At 52.0% G+C, this 18,756-nt stretch overlaps 1 protein-coding gene across 2 annotated transcripts in view; it reads left to right on the forward strand.

Moving 5' to 3' along the window:
• Tbc1d9b (TBC1 domain family member 9B) overlaps positions 1-14,760 on the forward strand; it is a 41,648-nt gene extending 26,888 nt beyond the window's left edge. Inside the window, exons 11-22 of one of the 2 annotated variants that reach the window (XM_028854996.2) lie at positions 676-793; positions 1,978-2,263; positions 3,098-3,227; positions 3,357-3,455; positions 4,329-4,397; positions 6,055-6,295; positions 6,641-6,706; positions 8,373-8,444; positions 8,720-8,770; positions 12,001-12,060; positions 12,508-12,614; positions 13,421-14,760. In XM_028854996.2, coding sequence (XP_028710829.1) covers positions 676-793; positions 1,978-2,263; positions 3,098-3,227; positions 3,357-3,455; positions 4,329-4,397; positions 6,055-6,295; positions 6,641-6,706; positions 8,373-8,444; positions 8,720-8,770; positions 12,001-12,060; positions 12,508-12,614; positions 13,421-14,137 — 2,016 coding nt within the window. In that variant the 3' untranslated portion in view covers positions 14,138-14,760. The remainder of the gene's footprint in view (positions 1-675; positions 794-1,977; positions 2,264-3,097; positions 3,228-3,356; positions 3,456-4,328; positions 4,398-6,054; positions 6,296-6,640; positions 6,707-8,372; positions 8,445-8,719; positions 8,771-12,000; positions 12,061-12,507; positions 12,615-13,420) is intronic. The other variant, XM_028854997.2, reaches the window with a different exon arrangement.
• The last annotated feature ends 3,996 nt before the right edge of the window (positions 14,761-18,756 follow it).

An 18,756-nucleotide genomic window follows, 5' to 3' on the forward strand; every position in this document is an offset into this window, starting at 1 on the left:
GTCCATATTCCCACAGCAGCTGCACTGCTATACATTACAGTCAGTAGTTCACAAGAGTCCGGTTCCTTTCTCACACCTGCTGGTTTTACAGACACGGGTGTACTGTCTCACTGAGATTTTGATTTACATTTCTGGTGGCTTTTGTCTTTGAATCTGTGGGATTTTCCTAGCCAGGTCAGATGGCTTTCTGTTGGCCTTTGCTTGTACCTGGATTTCAAGGGCACCAGTTTCCTAAAACTCAGTTGCTGTAAGACCAGTGTTCTGCACAGTGTTACCAATTCATGGAGGCCAGCAGATCGGCCTAAAATCATTTTTAAAATAACTGCCCTCTTCAAGACTTCTTTTTGTTATCAGCCAATGTTGTATGTACACCCCTCCCCACTACAGGGTCCTGGCTACACACCCCACACATCAGTTTGACCCAGCCCACTCCGTGGAAGTGGTGGCTGATGTCACTGCCTCTGTCTTCCTAATGTCTTCCGACCCACTTTGACGGAGCTGGCTGGCTGTTTCTGTCTCATTGATTTCTTGCAAATTGGCTTGTTGGCAGATTTCCCAGGGTTGGTCGAGGTCTGTCTGTTATTGCTGGACTCTGGGCCTTCTTGACGGGGCAGACCACTTTGCTCTGGGGCCAGCAGCGTGAGACAAACTCGCCCCACTGTCTCTACCCGGCAGGCAATGAACATCGTGACCTCGGTGCTGCTGCTCTACGGCAGTGAGGAGGAAGCCTTCTGGCTGCTGGTGGCCCTGTGTGAGCGCATGCTGCCCGACTACTACAACACCCGGGTCGTGGGTGAGTGTCCCCAGAGTCCCCTTGCCTGAGCCTCGGCCTGCTCAGGCGCTCCACGTGGGTTGGCTGCCCTTCCCCTCGCAGGCTCTCTCCTGGGCAGTTCCCGGCACCTCACAGCCGTCATGCAGGCTCCCCCCTTGCAGACTAGAAACTGAACAGGGATCATCGTGCCTGAAAGAAGAGAAGGAAGAGCAGGCTTCCAGCCCTCTGCCTCCAGGCCCAGCTCCCAGCTAGACTGCAGGGGCCTCCCAAGATGGCCAGAGCGAGAGTCAGAGGACAGTCCACATCCGGGGGATCTTAAGAGGCCACGAGAGCCCAGCTCTCCATGCAGCTTTCCCTTTGCTATAGAAATGTCAAGTACCAGAACTAGAGGATGTGGTCTACCCTGTGTCCCGGTGGTCCAGCTGCTACTCTTAGGCACTCCAGTGAAAGCTGTGTCGTGAGAAGGAATAGGCTTACTGCTCTATTTCGGCCTATCTCTGTGTAGCTCTTGGCTGTCCTCCGCTGCTCGGTGTCTAGGGTCACAGTGACTCCTTCAGCTTTGCATGTGTTCACAGCATTGGGATGGGGACAGAACCACTGCTTGCTCCTGTTGTTTCTGGGAGGGTGAGGTCAGCATTTTCCAAGAGTCAGCCTGCTGTATCCACAGGTTCTGTGTCTGTGGGTTGAGCCAAGCTCTGACCAGAAATGCACGGAGGAAACTCCATCTGTACTGAGCACGCCCAGCTCCATCCCTGGTTGTCCTTCTCTAGACACTACATAAACACTGAATAGCTTTTTACAGTACTACACTGTAGTAAATACTAGGAATCATCCAGAAGTAACTTGCAGTGTACAGGAGGGTGTGCCTAGGTTCTGAGAAACTACTGTGTATACCCTGCTCTAAGCACCGGGAAATGTTGGTGTCTGAGAGAATGCTAGAAGCACCCTCATGGATGCCCAGGGACCACTGTCTATTGGAACAAATACTTCCTCTCACACAGTGGTACAGAAGCTATAGAAAGAATGATGGCCAAGCTGCTTTTTCTGTTTTCTACGTGTGCACACCCTTCTGGCCCTCCCTGTAAGCAGAGCTGTCAGGGTTGAGGTTGGACAGGAACCAGGTAGTGTCCCTGTCCCCCAGACCCCGGGGGTCTGCTGAAGCCCCTGGAGTTGTGCTCATAGTCAGCCTACTGTGCCTCCCTCAGGAGCCCTCGTAGACCAAGGCATCTTTGAAGAGCTCACCAGAGACATCCTGCCCCGGCTGTCAGAGAAGATGCAGGAGCTGGGCGTGATCTCCAGCATCTCGCTGTCCTGGTTCCTGACCCTCTTCCTCAGCGTCATGCCCTTCGAGAGCGCCGTGGTCATTGTGGACTGCTTTTTCTACGAGGGCATCAAGGTGATCTTGCAGGTGGCCCTGGCCGTGCTGGATGCCAACATGGACCAGCTGCTGGACTGCAGTGACGAGGGCGAGGCCATGACCGTGCTGGGAAGGTGACCATGCTGGGGGCTACCCCTGCTTCCGGGGAGCTGGCAGCAGAGCTCCTCCCCTCCCGGGCCCTCAGTCAGCATCCGGTGCTGTGCTCCAAGTGCCAGACTAGGTTGGGAGACTGCAACCACTAGGTTGCATGCAGGAGGCAGCTGTCCTAGTGGGACAAAGTGCCCTAAGGTGATGAGAGCTGGGAGCACACGGAAGAGGCCAGTGGACCTGCCTGTTGAGCAGCCCAGGGCTGGAGGGACCCCGCAGAACTGCTGGGCTTGTTGTCTTCCTCCTTCAAGCTAATGTGACTCTTGGTCCCTGATGGTGAAGACTCTTGCCTATGACCGGATTTCGTGCTTATGTCCTCCAGTGGGGAGATTGAGCCCCTCCTCAGGAGTAGGAATCTGACTAGGGATGGGATATGCCCACTGGGCTGGGTCGGAACTCCTGCCTGAGTGTCAGGCTCGTCCTAGAGAGCCTAGGAGAGTGGGAAGGCCTGGCTGGCCCAGACTAGCCAGCCAGAGCAAGACCCTGTCCCTGGAGAAACTGTGCACTGCATAGTTCTTCCTGGTCAGACCCTGGTGACCAGAGAGGGAGCACATTGTCCCCAAATTAGGTAGGCTCTGCAATCCACAGGCCACTAGAAGACAGCCTGACGTCCTCAGGGTTAGTGCTCAGGCATGAGTAGCCAGCAAGGCATTTTCTCTGCTATCCTGACGGGAGCTCCCAGCCTAATAGAGGCCCCAACAGCCACACCAGCACCTTCCTGCAGGATTCCCAGGCCTGAGCTCTGCCCTAGGCTTGCCTGTGGCTGATGGGCCTATTCTGCTGTCATTTGATCTTTGCAGATATCTGGACAATGTGGTCAACAAACAGAGCATTTCTCCACCTATCCCACACCTCCACGCCCTGCTGACCAGTGGAGATGACCCTCCTGCAGAGGTGGACATCTTTGACCTTCTGAAAGTGTCCTATGAGGTTAGCTCCCAGCAGGGTTAGCCTGGCCAGGCTGTTCCCCAGGGCCTTTGGTTTGGGGTGAGCATAAGCCAGTGTGGCTGGGTCTTCACCCTCTGCCTTTGGTCTCACGGATTCTCCTTTGGCCTGCAGAAGTTCAGCAGCCTGAGGGCTGACGACATTGAACAGATGCGGTTTAAACAGAGGCTGAAGGTGATCCAGTCCTTGGAAGACACAGCCAAGAGGAGCGTGGTATGACCACTGGCGAAGGGGCTGCAGGGCTGACCTGAGTAGGTGGCTGTACCCTCTCCAGCCCCACCCCTCCCTGAGCAGGGTGCAGGGGTCAACACGTGCCCTATCCCTGCAGTGTCACGGCCAGTGTCACAGCCAGGATGCCGTGTGAGCCTGGAATCCCACAGCATGGGTACCAGTGTGGGGGGATAGGGAGAGGCCCTTGTCACGTTGTGTGCTGAGGCCGAGGACCTTCTGGGTTCAGTCCTTCCGAGCTGGTTTTGCTGTGAGTGTCGCCTCTGTCCTGGGCAGTGACTCTCCACCACTCCGCCCAGCCCACACTGCGTGCTCCTGAAGCCCTTGTCCTTGTCTCTGGAGGGGGTACCGTCCCTGCCACTCCATGCTCTGTTTAAACCTGTTCTTGGTCTCTGTCCATGGGGAGCCAGGGACCTCTGGCTTGGCCTCCATATTCCCAACCCTGCCTTCAGGGTTATAGAACGCTCAGGGCCCTTTGCTCACAAGCAACAGACATGACCGACCCTGACTAACTGAAGAAAAAAGACCTGACTGACAAGTTACAGGACACCTTCCGGGTGCCTGGAGCTAAGTGGCCATCCATCACCCTGTGTCCCTCAGTGGGTCCTTCAGGAGAGAATGAGCCCCTCTTCAGGAGAGAAAGGCCCCGGGAGTGGGAACTGACTGGCAGGTGGAGGCAAAGGGTGAGCACATACGTGTGGACCCACCTTCATGTGCTTGGCCGCTGATGGCAGCCAGAGGGCAGATCACACACACCTTTGCCCCGTCCACATGAGAACTCTTGCAGAGCAAGCATCTCGTCGGTACTGCAGCAGAACTTGGGGCCCTCCAGTACCACCACTCTATCTTTCCTTCTAGGTCCGAGCCATACCGGGGGACATCGGCTTCTCCATTGAAGAGCTGGAGGATCTTTACATGGTGTTCAAGGTGACAGCCAAGTGCAGGGCGGGTGGAGTCCCCCATCTAGTCTGCCGAGTGCGTCCTCGGCACAGCAGCTCCCAGCCGGTAACCCGTAGTCTTCCCTTGCAGTTACTGTGGATCGTGTGTACTAGAACTTAATCCTTCCTGGCATTTAGACAAGAGTGGGACGTGAGCACCTCAGGTGTCACTCTGAGCCAGGCGCCACGGTTTTGGAGAAGGGTCTCTCACTGGCCAAGAGCTCACCGAGCAGGCTGGCTGGCCAGTGAGCCCAGGGCTCCCCCTGCCTCCCTTCCCAGCATTGTGATCCCGAGTGCACAGTACCACTTGCAGCTTGGGTGTTGGTTTGCTTTTGTTTTATTAGCTTTCGAGACAGGGTTTCTCTGTGTACCCTCCTAGAACTTGCTCTGTAGACCAGGCTGGCCTCTAACTCAGCGATCTGCCTGCCTCTACCTCCTGAGTGCTGGGATTAAAGGTGTTCTTACATTTACTAATGAGTTTTGAGTGTGTGTGTGTGCCCCGTGTGCGCCATGGTGCACGTATAGAGGGCATGCAGGAGACACCTGGTGAGAGTAGGTGCTCTCGTTTTTCTGTGTGTTCCCAGGATCAAGCTCAGGACATTCTGTTTGGCAGCAAGCACCTTTATTCCCTGGGCTGTCTCGGCAGCCCCACACACCCAGATTTTTTATGCTGGTTCTAGGGACCAAAGTCAGCTTCTCATGCCTGCATGGCAAGCAATTTAGTGACTGGACTCCAATAGAGCACCTTTAAATAGCAAAACCAAACAAAAACCACTCAAACCAACCCACGTAGAGGACAGAATGCATCCAGCCATTTCACCGAAAAGTTAGGCAGCTTCAGGCATGGCAGATCAAGGCACTGAAATCCCGCTGTGCCGCTGCTGATCGGTGAACAGCTGGGCTGCTTTTCCGGTAGAGCGATAGACAGGACTATCTTGAGCAGCTCCTGCATCATGCTTTCAGTGACTGCAGTGGAAACGGGATTTTCTTTCCTTGTAGTTTTAGCAAAGACACAGGTCAGTCGTTGGGATGATTCAACCTAGGTGCTGTGGCTATGGAATAGTGTGGCCTGCCAGACCAGTGATGGTGGACGGTTACAAGGCAGCCTTGTAATCCCTGCCCTGAGGGTGAGTCAGTTGAGTGTCTGCACACAAACTCAGGTTCACTCAAAGGAGGGCAAGGACACTGGGGGAAAGGCCAGGACAGAGGTTCACGCCACCCTCTGGGTGGTTGGGTTTTGGTTTTTGTTGTTGGTTGGTTGGTTGGTTAGTTGGTGACTGACTGAGTGAGTGAGTAGTCGAGTGTTTATTCTGTTTGTTTTTGAACTGGGTTTTCTTTGTGTTGCCCAGACTTGCTTCAAACTGAACTCTGGGGGTCAGTTGATCCTCCTGCCTCAGCTTCCTGAGTCCTGAAACTGTGGGTGCATATTGCCAGTTCCTGTGGTCCTTTGCAGCTGCATGGGGTTCAGTTCCCAAGGTGGCCCATGCTGTCTTAACAGTGGAGTCCATGTGCTCTGTCTGACTCCAGCTGTGCACTTACGTGAGGGGTCCTGTGAGCTTGAGGTGTCTGGCCAGTGCTCACCACTGTAAGACTGCAGATGTGGACAGATGAGGGAAGGCCATCTCACCAGACGGTATCCCCTGCAGGCCAAGCATCTGGCAAGCCAGTACTGGGGTGGTAGCCGCTCAGCAGCCATCCACCGGGACCCCAGCCTGCCCTACCTGGAGCAGTACCGGATCGATGCCAGCCAGTTTCGGGAGCTCTTTGCCAGCCTGACACCCTGGGCCTGTGGCTCTCACACGCCTGTGCTGGCAGGCCGCATGTTCCGCCTCCTGGACCAAAACAAGGACTCACTGATCAACTTCAAGGAGTTTGTGACAGGGATGAGTGAGTGTCTCACCCATCTTTCGAGCACCAGCCAGGGCGTCTGTCCCTCCTGTGGACAGCAGAGGGAGCCCTTGAGCCCTTGCCTTTGACAGAGCTCTTCCTCTGTCCCTCTGTCTGTCTGGGGCTCTGGCCCCAAAGAAGGCTAAGCTTTTCCATAGGGTTCAAGGGAAGCAGGAGGTCCAGGGCTCATTTGAGCCTCCCTAGAGACCTGGCTAAGGAGGTGCCAGGCTGTCCCAGACTGTGGCGTCACCACTAGAACCCACAGGAAGGGTGTGGGGACACAGCTCCACGTGTCCCTGGAGCCTTCTTGCCAAGCATGTCCTCCTCCCTGGCCTTGCTCCACAGGTGGCATGTACCACGGAGACCTCACAGAGAAGCTCAAAGCACTCTACAAGCTGCACCTGCCCCCAGGTGAGTGCCTTCCGGCTTCCTGCTGTGCTGGCCGGAGCTGGAGATGCACACTGAACTACCAGCATAGCTCTGGGGTGCTTGTAGCCAGGAGCGTGAGCTAGATGGGAGGGAGGCTCTGAGGCCCAGCATGAGTGAGGGTCTGGGGCTGAGGTCTACCATGACTGGTGGTCTGAGCACACAGACTGAGGAGGGGAAAGGGCATGAGGGGAGAGTCTGGTGGGGCTCCTGGGTCAGGCAGGCCAGCATGACCCAGAGTCCACATCAAGGCAGAAGGCTGTGGTGGGGGTCCCAGTGTAACTGGGCCCTACACTCTTTGTTCTTAAAATAACTGTTACCCAAAGGTTCCTGTTTTTCCCAGGACAGCCTGGGGTACTGCCAAGGCCACCTGCAGATCCTGTCACATGGCCTCGTGACAGGGGCCCCACTTCTGGCCTCCAGTGGTGCTGGAGCTGTCCTTAGGATGGAATGTGTCCTGTGGTCTGAGCTGAGTTGGGGGGCGGGGGCTCACAGAAGCTGGCCAGCATGTGACCCCAGCAGCCTTCATGTGTGGCCAGAGTTCATCTGACTCAGCAAGAGTGGCTGTAGGGAGAGCCACTAAGAAGGAGCTTTCCCTTAGCAGGAACCAGATTCAAAAAGATCAAAGTGATGGCCCAGGGCGTCCGTCCTGCTTCCGGTGGTAGAAGCGCCCTAGGTTGCCAGTTTTCTTGACTAGGACCCCCCCTGAGTGATTCGCACACAGCATCTGCCTTCAGAATTGGCCCTGTCTGAGGTTTAGATGGCAAGGCTCCGTTCAGCACTCCCCTTGCACACCCCAGCCTCTCACTGCGGGCCAGGGGTGCCCAGACCACTAGTCAAAGCTCCCCAGATGACCTCTCTGCTGGCAGAGCTGAAGCTCTTGGTGCACAGCGCTCCCCTGAGGCTGGCTGGCAGCCGGGCCACAGCAGAGAACCGGGGCTGCCCCCTCCACCTGAGCCGCCTTAGCCTGCTTCGTCCAGGCAATGGGAGGCTCGGGTCCTACCGTCCTTCTGTGCTTTTGCCCTGTTAATCCTTCCCTGCCCAACCCCACTCCGCGCCCCTCCATACAACAGGAATGGTAAGATTACATGTACATACAGCCTTTGGGATCCGCGACGTCAGGTTCTGGGTCAGCCAATACCGGCAAATGCAGAGCGTGAGACAGGCTGGGATGTATTGATGCGGTACAATTGCCCCAAAGAGATCTGCCGAGCCAGGTCGTCATGGAGGGAAGGTAGCTCAGTTCACCAGGCTCCTGGGTAATGGATTATATTCTTACCCAGCACAGGTACTTCATTTCCAAACACAGTGTCAGTGCTGGGGCGTAGCTCAGCCACAGGACAAGTGCTTAACATCTGGGATAACCTAGGGTTCAGTCCCCACCCCCCACCCCAAAAAAAACCACATTGTCAAAATCAAACTAGTAAGCAAGCACACCTGTGATCCCAGCTCACGGCTGTGGCAGCAGGTTGAGAATTAGAGGAGACTGCAGAGGAGACTGTGTCTCAAACAAGAATGTGACCACCTGTTCAAACGTCAGGCGTTACAGCAGGAGGTGTTCAGCCTGGTGGGGCATGCGTGGGGGCGGGTGGCCTTTTCTGCCTTGACTAGAAATCACAGTCTTCCCCTGTTTCCTTCCGTTGGAACACAGCTCTGATCCCAGAGGAAGCGGAGTCAGCCCTGGAGGCCACCCATTATTTCACAGAGGACAGCCCCTCGGAAGGTGAGCCAGCCACTGCTGAGACACCCAGCACCACCAGCCTGTGTGGTCTGCAGCCCCCAGTCTTTCCATGGGGCCTCTGCAGGAAGCCAGAAGTCCCACTGTGGGCTCGGGGAGCATGCCACCCTGGGGCGCTCCCTGGGAGGGCCCTGCAACACTTCCTGGGCCAGGTTGTCCCTGTAGATGTTCTCAACCTTTGTTTCTCTTGCCTCTCTGTCTCCCTGGACCTGGGCTTCTCCCTCTGCCCTCCTCTGCGCATCCTCTGCTGTCCCTTCCAGCATCTCCTCTGGCCTCAGATCTGGATCTTTTCCTGCCCTGGGAGGCGCAAGGTCAGTCCCTGGAGGGCAGGGGCGGCCCCTTTGCCTCTAGGCTTTGTCTTCCTTTATTCAGAAGCCTGGAAGCTTTCATGCCCCGGGAACTCTTTGGAACCTCATCCTGTGGGGATAAATGCTGAGAACACCCAAGAATGGAGCTGTTTCTGCTGGGGGCAGTCTGCTAGGGATGGTTAATGATGAGGATGCACTACAGCATGCTAGACATGGAGCAAGCCCAGGGCATCACCGCTGCACCCACATGCAAAAATGCCGTGTTCATAAGAAAGGGATGCAGAATGCTGTCATTGTGACTGTGTGAGACAGGTACAGGATGGGAGAGCAGAGACCAGAGGGAGTGGTAGACACTCCACTTGGAAAACATTGCAGGATTTTCTCATTACAGAAAGTACATAATGTTGAGTGCCAGTTAGGACTCAGACTTTGCTGCCTGTAAAACTCATTGGGAATATCTGACAAAGTGAAGGGCCATTCTGGGCCCTGCCTGGGATTTGGCCGTTGAGCTGGGCATGTGTAATACGAACCGGAACATAAGGGCTGGGAGTGTAGCTCAGTGTTTGAGTGCTTGGTTCGCATGTGAGATCCTGGGTTCTGTCATGTGCTGCTGGCAGTGAAACCTGGGGCATGATGGTGCATGCCCCTAATCCTAATACTCTAGGTAGAGGCCAAGGTGGCAGGAGAACCGTGCTCAAGGCCAGCCTAGCTCTGTGGTGAATTTTAACAAATAAATGGTCTGGCAAGAGGCTTCAGTGGGTCAACGCACCCACTATCAAACCTGATGACCTGAATCTGACCCCAGAATCGACACAGTGGAAGGAAAGGAAAGCTCTCACACATTACCTTCCGGCCTAACACACACACACACACACACACACACACACACACACGCACGCACACACACACGCACACACGCTTCCTGGCATGCACACCAATATACACGTGCATACAATAAATTTTAAGCCAGGTGTGTAAAGGCTCACACCTTTAGTCCCAACACTAAGGAGGCAGAAGCAGGCAGATCCATGTGAATTCAAGGCCAGCCTGGTCTACAAAGAGTTCAGGCCAGCTTGGCTACATAGTGAGATCTTGTCTCAGTAAAACAAGACAACAGCAGGGCGGTGGTGGTGCACGCCTTTAATCCCAGCACTCAGGAGGCAGATACAGGCGGGTCTTCAAGTTCGAGGTCAGCCTGGTCTACAGAGTGAGTTCCAGGACAGCCACAGCCACACGAGAAACCCTGTCACGAAAGCCCCCCCCCCAACCCAACAACAACAAAAACTAACGCAACAAAAAGAAAATAAATAAAAAAAAAAAAACCTGAGCAAAAAAAAAAAAAAAAAAAAAAAAAAAAAAAAAAAAAAAAAAAAAAAAAAAAAAAAAAAAAAAAAAAAAAACAAAAAGAAATTTTTAAATTAATTTTAAGAATAAGACCTGGGGGTGTAGCTCAGTGGTAGAATTCTTGCCTAGGTTACATACAGCCCCGAGTTCCATCCCAAGCAATTAAAAAGAAACAGGTAAACTATAACAAGAACCAGTCGTCTCCCCAGGTGGGTGATGTAGGTGACGTACATCAAGGAGGTGACACTGGAGAGAAAATAAACTCGTGTGTCCCAGGCTACCACTGTCCTCTCTGCAGTCAGTGTGAAGACTTACTCGAATTTGAACCTGGGTCATAACTTAGAGAGCTGGTGAGATGGCTCAGTGGTCAGGAGCACTGGCTGCTCTTCCAGAGAACCTGAGTTTGATTCCCAGCAGCCACATGGTGCTCACACCTCTGTGACTCCAGTTCCGGTGGCTCTGATGCCCTCTTCTGGCTCCATGAGCACCCGGTGTGCACATGGCATACATACATACGTGCAAGCAAAACACCCATACCCATAAAAAAAATTTCTTATTTTGTTTTTTTATTTGTTTGTTTTGGTTTTTTTTTGGGGGGGGTTGGTTTTTCGAGACAGGGTTTCTCTGTGTAACAGTCCAGGCTGTCCTGGAACTCACTCTATAGACCAGGCTAACCTCAAACTCACAGAGATCCTCCTGCCTCTGCCTCCCAAGTGCTGGGATTAAAGGATGCACCCCCACCACCACCTGGTAAATAAATTTTTTTAATGTTTAAAAAAGGAATACAAATTATGCCAGGGGTAGTGGCATGCCCTTTAAGCACTTGAGAGGCAAAGGCAAGCAGAGCTCTGTGACTTTGAGGCCAGCTTGATCAATGTGGCAAGTTCACTGAATTCGGGGCTACGTCGTGAAACCTATGTAAAAACGGAAAGAAAAATACAAGTTCCAGAGGCCAGTGAAACTTCTGTCACACTCAAAGTCTGCGCAAACCAAGATGCCCTAAGGTTGTCCTACTTTCTCCTAGGAGAGGCCTTGGGTACACAGGCCTATCCTGGGGCCCCACATAGCCCTGAGGCAACAGGGCTCCTATTCCACAGTAAAAACCTGATCCTGGAGATAGCTGTCTTTCATTGCTACCAGCATGGTCCCCGAGGACGGCCCAGAGCTGGGATCTGCCTGATGTGGTCCTCCAGCAGGCCTTTTGGAGGACTTCACGTTTATGTTCACATGTGTATAGTGCAGTGTGTGCCCACTTCAGCAAATGCAGCGCTTCATGAAATACCAAACGAAGGGGCCAGCGAGATGGCTCAGCAGGAAAGAGCTCCTGCTGCCTATCAGTCCCTAGGACCCACGGTAGAAAGAAAGAACCAGTCCCACAAGGTGTCCTCTGACCTCTATGGATACACTGTAGCATGTATACCCACGCACAGTAAATGAATGAATGAATGTAAAGAACAAACAGAACATAGTAGGCTGAACACAAGGTCCTGTACAAAACCTCTCTGCTGGTGCGACAGTCTCAAGGAAGGAATCACTCCCTTGAGTGTGACCCTTGGTGTTGCCGAGTTCCGCAACGCACGTCAGCATTCACTGGGAAGCCACATGGTGAGGCTTGTTTTCTTTTGAAAACACGGACATAACGTTTGTATGCGGTGCTGGGAATGGAGCCCAGGGCCTGCAGCTTGCTGAGCATAATAGACTCCTTAATTGTAGCCGAGTGAAGACCTGACCAGCTCTCCCTTGACACAGTGTTTAAGGCTGGGACCAGGCAAGCAGGAGGGCAGCATGGGACCTGGGGGGGGGGGCTGGTCTGCAGAACCGCAGGTGTGACCTGTAAGGACCTCGGGGTTTGTAGTCAAAGAACGTTCTCTGTTCTCTTCCTGGTGTAGAAGCACTACCCCAGGAGCGGCAGGAAGGAAGTGGAAGCGAGGACATCCAAGAACGAAGAGGTACAGCCATCCTGCTGGCAGTCCCAGGGCCGCAGGACCTGGGGACCCTGCTTCTTACATTCCCTCCTCAGTCACCATGGGATGGCAAGTGTGTGCCCTGACAAAGGGTCGATGCCTCAGTACATAGCCTGGCTCACCTGCTGCCGTGGGCCCCAGGCCGCTGCCCTCTGGTGTGCAGCCAGGGCTCCATCCTCACAGCAGCCTCTCTCCAGCCTTGGGGAAGACAGGTTTGGGCTCTTCATCAACTTAAGTCCAACCTACCTCCATTAACTTAGGAGAGACCTGTGGGTGTTGGGGGTGTTTTCAACCACTCCCGAAATGCCCGAGCATTGTGTAATAGGACCCAAGTAACCTCAGGTCAGAGTGCAGCCCACTTTGCTGACAGCCCACAGCATGCTTTCTCCATGGACAGACGGACAGGCTTAATCTCTTTCTCTCAACTCGCAGAGGAGAAGGGGACCAGCCCTCCTGACTACCGACACTACCTTCGAATATGGGCTAAGGAGAAAGAGGCTCAGAAGGAAACCATTAAGGACCTTCCCAAGATGAACCAGGTAGACTCAATCAGAATCTACAGCACATGTTTCTAGAGAATTCTGGGTGCTTCCTACGACTTTTACTCTAGCAGTCTCCTGTGGGGCGGATTCTCTGCCCTCTCTATAGCGCCTCTTAGTCCTGAACGGCCATTAGTGAAGATTCCAGAAAAGTAAAAAGCTATTTCTTGGACAGAATGGTGTTTCCATGGTAACCACCTGCTTAGGTTGAATCAGTATCCATAATCCACAGAAGCACTAGGGAAAGTTAGTCTCCAATAGCCAGAGACCCAACACACAACCATGGAGAAGAGCCCTCCAGTGGCCCAGTCCAGGCCATGATGTTTTTACAACGCCCAACCAACCCTCAGGTTGAACTTCACCCCAGCTGCGCCCTTCTAGAGAAGGTCCTGCATTCCAAGTACTTTTACACACAGGCCTTAAGAATGGGCACACGGCCAGGCAATGGTGGTGCACGCCTTTAATCCCAGCACTCAGGAGGCAGAGGCAGGCGGATCTCTGTGAGTTCGAGGCCAGCCTGGTCTACAAAATGAGTTCCAGGACAGCCAGAGCTGTTACACAGAGAAACCCTGTCTCAAAGAAACCAAAGGGGGAGGAGGGGTGGAGAAGCATGTGGGAAGAAAGGCTTTGAAAGGACTGTGTAGCATTGATCACTCTCCTTCCCAAACCTCAGTTTCCTAACCTGGGAATGATAAGGGGGCTTGTGGTATCAAAATCCCAGCCCCAGTTGGAGTGGCCTGTAGCTTCAGTTAGCACAGCTCCCCATCCATAACCACCTCTGTCTTCCTTCTGGCTTCCTCCCTAAGGAGCAGTTCATTGAGCTGTGTAAGACCCTTTACAACATGTTTAGCGAAGACCCCATGGAACAGGACCTGTATCATGCCATCGCCACCGTGGCCAGCCTTCTGCTCCGCATTGGTGAGGTGGGGAAGAAGTTTTCGGCCCGGACAGCCAAGAAGCCCAGGAATGGTGCCCACGGCGGGGACCACAGCAGTGCCACGGAGGAGGATGAACCGCCCCTACCCAAACCTCATCAGGACCCAACACAGGAATGTCAGCCACCAGCTGCAGGGGATTCCCAGGCCAAAGCCAGCGGGGACACTCATCTTGGGAAAGCATTGCAGGACAGTCATGTGATCGCGGAGGGCGGCAGTGGCGAGGGACAGGGCTCTCCTTCTCTCCTGTTGTCTGATGACGAAACCAAAGACGACATGTCCATGTCCTCCTACTCAGTGGTCAGCACAGGCTCCCTGCAGTGTGAGGACCTCACCGATGACACGGTGCTGGTGGGGGGGGACGCCTGTAGCCCCACCGCTGCCGCCACCTCGCGCAGCGGGGGCACCGTGGACACGGACTGGTGCATTTCCTTCGAGCAGATCCTGGCCTCCGTCCTAACTGAGTCTGTGCTGGTGAACTTCTTTGAGAAGAGGGTAGACATCGGACTCAAGATCAAGGACCAAAAGAAAGTAGAGAGGCAATTCAGTGCCTCCAGTGACCACGAGCCCCCTGGGGTCTTGAGCTGAGCTGCGAAGCGGAAGCTGGTCTCTGTCGCCTTCCCTGTGTCCCTTTTGGTTTTCTCCTTGAAGGCACCTGTTCTTGGAGCAGGGTGTCGTAGAAGCAAAGGTCAGGTCAGTGCAGACCCAGTTGCCTTACAAGGATTCCCGAGGAGGCCAGGGCACCCTCGTCCTCACTTGGCTGGGAACCTGGAGAACCTCCCTTGAGCCCTGCTGTTCCCATGGCGTTCGAGGCTTTCGGCTCTGCACCTGCCTGCTTCTGGCCCCTGCGCCCCATGCTGTGCACACACTACACCAGTGCTCCATTTATGGAAAGACCTACAGCCATGCGGCCCGGTTACCAGTTGTCGCTTGGTCACGTGCTTGGGCTCCAAAGGATGGATGGAACCTTCTAGGCTCCCTCTGAAGTTCTTCAGGCTGAGCCCGGGTCTTAGGATTGAGGAACTCAGTGTCTGATGCACGGGCAGGAGCCTCACACTGCACTCCCTAATTTATGCAGTGTCCATCCTCCTCATCATTAACTTTAAAGCACATCCCTCAGGTCCTCCTCGCTTCCCTTGTCCTCATTCGAGTTGGCTAAAACTCACACTGTGCTCAATGCCTTAATAAATCCCTAAAAGAAAGAAAAAGCACACCGTGTACAGTGCCTCCCTGTGGCCCTGAACCACTACCCCAACCTTACTTCTCCCCAAGTCAGGTGTGTGGCCCAGAAAGCACTGTGGGAGTTCAGGGTACCTGGCTGCCATACTAGGTGGGGGAATTGCAAGACCCTCCATGGTACACGGTAACTGTGGTCACAGGTCTTAGGCTCGTGTCCAAAGGTGTGTGTAGTATAGTAGACCTATCCTCAGGCCTAGGCCACACCAGGTTGTCAGCCTCTGGTTCAAGAAGCAGATACATGGCCAGAGGAACCTCCTGGGGTGAGCCAGAGCAGGACTCAGCCATGAGGCACCCTGGCTGTGTTAGGGCAGCAGATGCGGGTCATAAACATCCATTTGCCCGTGAGCTGCTCTTGCTTCTACTAACAAATGGATCTTGGGACTTTTAAAAATGTGAGAGTGCCAGGTGTGGTGGCACATCTGTAACCCCGCCCTTGAGAACGAGGCAGAAGAGTTGCTTCATTTGAGGCCAGCCTAGGCTATGTATTGAGATCCTGTCTCAGAGAGCCAAAATAAATAAGATGGCATTAGGTGTTATTTACAATAATACCGTAACATTTAATTAATCCCAGCACCCATGTAAAAGCCGGGCATAGCCATACCCACCCGTACCACAGTGCTGGTGGTCAGACAGGTTGCCTAGACAAATAGCCAGCTTCAGGCTCAGTGACACCCTCTCAAGGGAATCACGCAGAGTGATGAAGCAGGATGCCCAACATGCTCACCTGGCCTCCGCCCGCACCATTACACACCATTACATGAAACAAAAACTTTTCGATTTGTTTAAAATCAGATGGGTGATTTCCAGTAAACTTGCTGAGTTGGCATCTCCTTGACACAATTCTGAGTCATTTCTGTCACCCCAAGAAGACCCCTTGAATCCACTTACAGTAGATCCCTGTACTGACTCCCGGCCCCAGGCATCCACTAATCTTCAACAAAGTTTATGATTAAACCAGGCATTGGTATCGCACACCTTTAATCCCAGCACTCAGGAGGCAGAGGCAGGAGGATCTCTGAGAGTTCAAGGCCAGCCTGGTCTATAGCGTGAGTTCTAGGACAACCAGGGCTTCACAGAGAAACCCTGTCTTCAAAAACCAAAAACCAAAACAAAACAAAACTGCCAAGTAAGAAACAGGTATGGGGATATGTGTTAATCTCAGCACTAGGAGGCACAGACAGGATTGTCTTGTGACTTTGAGCCCAGCCTGGTCCACACAGTTCCAGGCCAGCAAGATTACATGGTTAGAACTTGTCTCAAGAAAAAAAGCAGTCCTTGCTCCCAGCACTCGGGAGGTAGAAGCAGGAGAATCTCTGAGTACCAGGCCAGCCTGGTCTCCAAAGCGAGTTCCAGGAAAGGCGCAAAGCTATATAGAGAAACCCTGTCTCAAAATACCAAAAAAGAAAAGAAAAAAAGCAGACCAAAGGACTGAAGAGATGTCTCAGTAGTAAAGAGCACTTGCTACTCTTGCAGAAGACTCAGATTTGGTTCCTAGCACCCACATGGCTTAAAACTATCCAGCTCCAAGGGGATCCGATGCCCTCATACATATAAAATAGATAAATATTTAAAATGTAAACAATCTTTTTTCACAATGGATCTTTTGTTGTTTGTTTTGAGACAGGGTCTCACTATAAATCTCAATCTGGCCTATAACTTGCTATATAGACCAGACTGGCCTTACGAATTTTTAAAAATACATTTCTTAGCCAGGTTTAGTAGCACACACCTTTGATCCCAGCACTCGGGAGGCATAGGCAGGCAGACCTCTGTGAGTTCAAGCCAGTCTGGTCTACAAAATGAGTTCCAGGATAGCCAGGACTATTAGACAGAAAAGCCTTGTCTCAAAAAATAAAAAACAAAACTACACACACACACACACACATTTATTTAATCGCGCTCTCTCGAGAAGACAACTTGCAGGAGTTGGGTCCCTCCTTCCACCTTGTAGGTCCAAGGGATCGAATTCAGGTCAACTTTGACAGCAAACACCTTTACCTACTGTGATGGTTTGAGAATAGCCCCCATAGGCTCGTATGTTTGAATGCTTGGTCCCCACCATGCTTTTATTCTACTTTCATTAAGCATAAAGTGTTCGATGCAGAAATGCATTTTTTCCTCAATCATAATAGTTCAAACGTGAAAATGACCACCCAAATCAAAAGCACAACATTCAGAACTTGCTAGAGAAAATGAATTGGTACCATGGCTTGTATTTGACACTCAGAGGCAGGTGGGAAAGTCGAAACCCCGTGGTGGAAAAATGGGATGGATCCCCATGTGCTCTGAGGCATCCTTTTGGCTGGAGATAACAAATAGGAAACATGTTCTAGGTGATTGGTTTGGAGGCAAACTTGAGCCTTCAGTGGTTGGTTTTGGAGGCATTGCAAAGATAGAGAAGCTGACTGTCATTGGCCAGTGCTCTTGGTCTCAGGCAACTGCTGGAGAGATCTGGGGATGACTTTGGGGCCTGGTTACTGCAGAGTCTGAGAGTCCCAACTCTATAGTCACACACTGCATGGCTGCTATGATCCTTCGGATCTCTCAGTCTAGCATACAGTTCATTTATTAAATAGAACTATAATACAATAACTTTAATTAAGAAATGTTACATGTATGGGTCTTTTGCTTGCATATATGTCTGTGTACCACATGCATGCTTGATGCCTCTGGAGGTCAGAAGAGGGTGATGGATCCCCTGGAGCTGAAATTACAGATGGTTGTGAGCTGCTATGTGGGTGCTGGGAGCCGAACCTAGGTCCTCTGCAAGAGCAGAAAATGCTCTTAACTGCTGAGTTCACTCTCCAGCCCCATTTTTATTTTATTTATTTTTTATTTTTTTGGTTTTGGTTTTGGTTTTTCGAGGCAGGGTTTCTCTGTGTAGCTTTGTGCCTTTCCTGGAACTCACTCTGTAGCCCAGGTGGGCTTCGAACTCAACAGAGATCCGCCTGGCTCTGCCTCCCGAGTGCTGGGTTTAAAGGTGTGCACCACCACCCCCCCCCCCCCCCCCCCCCCCCCCCCCCACCACTGCCCAGCTTCCAGACCCATTTTTAAGTAAAGATTTTATATTTATGTATTTTGTATTGTTTTTTTGAGACAGGGTTTCTCTGTGTAATGGCCTTAGCTGTCCTGGAACTTACTTTTATGACCAGGCTAGCCTCAAATTCACAGAGATCCATCTGTCTCTGCCTCCTGAATGTTGGCATTAAAGGCATGTGCCACTACATTCAATTAATTTGATGTAGCATTAAACAAAAGAATTAAGGGGAGATTCCACATCATAAAATCCCTCCCCACAAAACAAATTTTTTTTTTTTTTTTTTTTGGAGACAGGGTTTCTCTGTGTAGTCCTGGCTGTCCTGGAACTCACTTAGTAGATCAGGCTGGCCTTGAACTCAATAGATCTGCCTGCCTCTGCCCCCAAGTACTGGGATTAAAGGTGTGTGCCACCACTGTCCAGCTGCAAAAATCAATTTCTAAATGGGTCAGTGTGACAAATGTAGTCATGTCTAATTACACATCATGTCTAATTCCTATTGTAGGAACAGGCAATGGAATTAAAGAGAAAGCCAGCTTCACAATCACTGCCTCAAAGAAATAACACTTGTAGGAATTTATTTTGGAATGCAAAAAAAGAAAAAAAGAAAAAAAAAAGCTTATTGCTACTTCAATACCCAGAAAGTTGAATTCACATATCCACCACTACCACAAAAACAACAACAACAACAACAAATCACTGAGTTGAAACTAGGGGGGAAATAGCTTCATATCCTCTTTCTTTCATGACTTGTTTGCCAACATTCCATCCTACCTCCTCTCCTTTCTAAATCTTACTATCCTCACAATTACACCTGTTTTACTTATATACACATTTATTACTGACTTTGATGTATGTGGGGGAACGTGCCGATGCAGTTTTGTTTGTGTGTTTTCTTTTTTAAATATTATTTATTTATTTATTTATTTAT

Source organism: Peromyscus leucopus, chromosome 8b (assembly GCF_004664715.2).
Source record: "Peromyscus leucopus breed LL Stock chromosome 8b, UCI_PerLeu_2.1, whole genome shotgun sequence".
Taxonomy (NCBI): Eukaryota; Metazoa; Chordata; class Mammalia; order Rodentia; family Cricetidae; genus Peromyscus; species Peromyscus leucopus.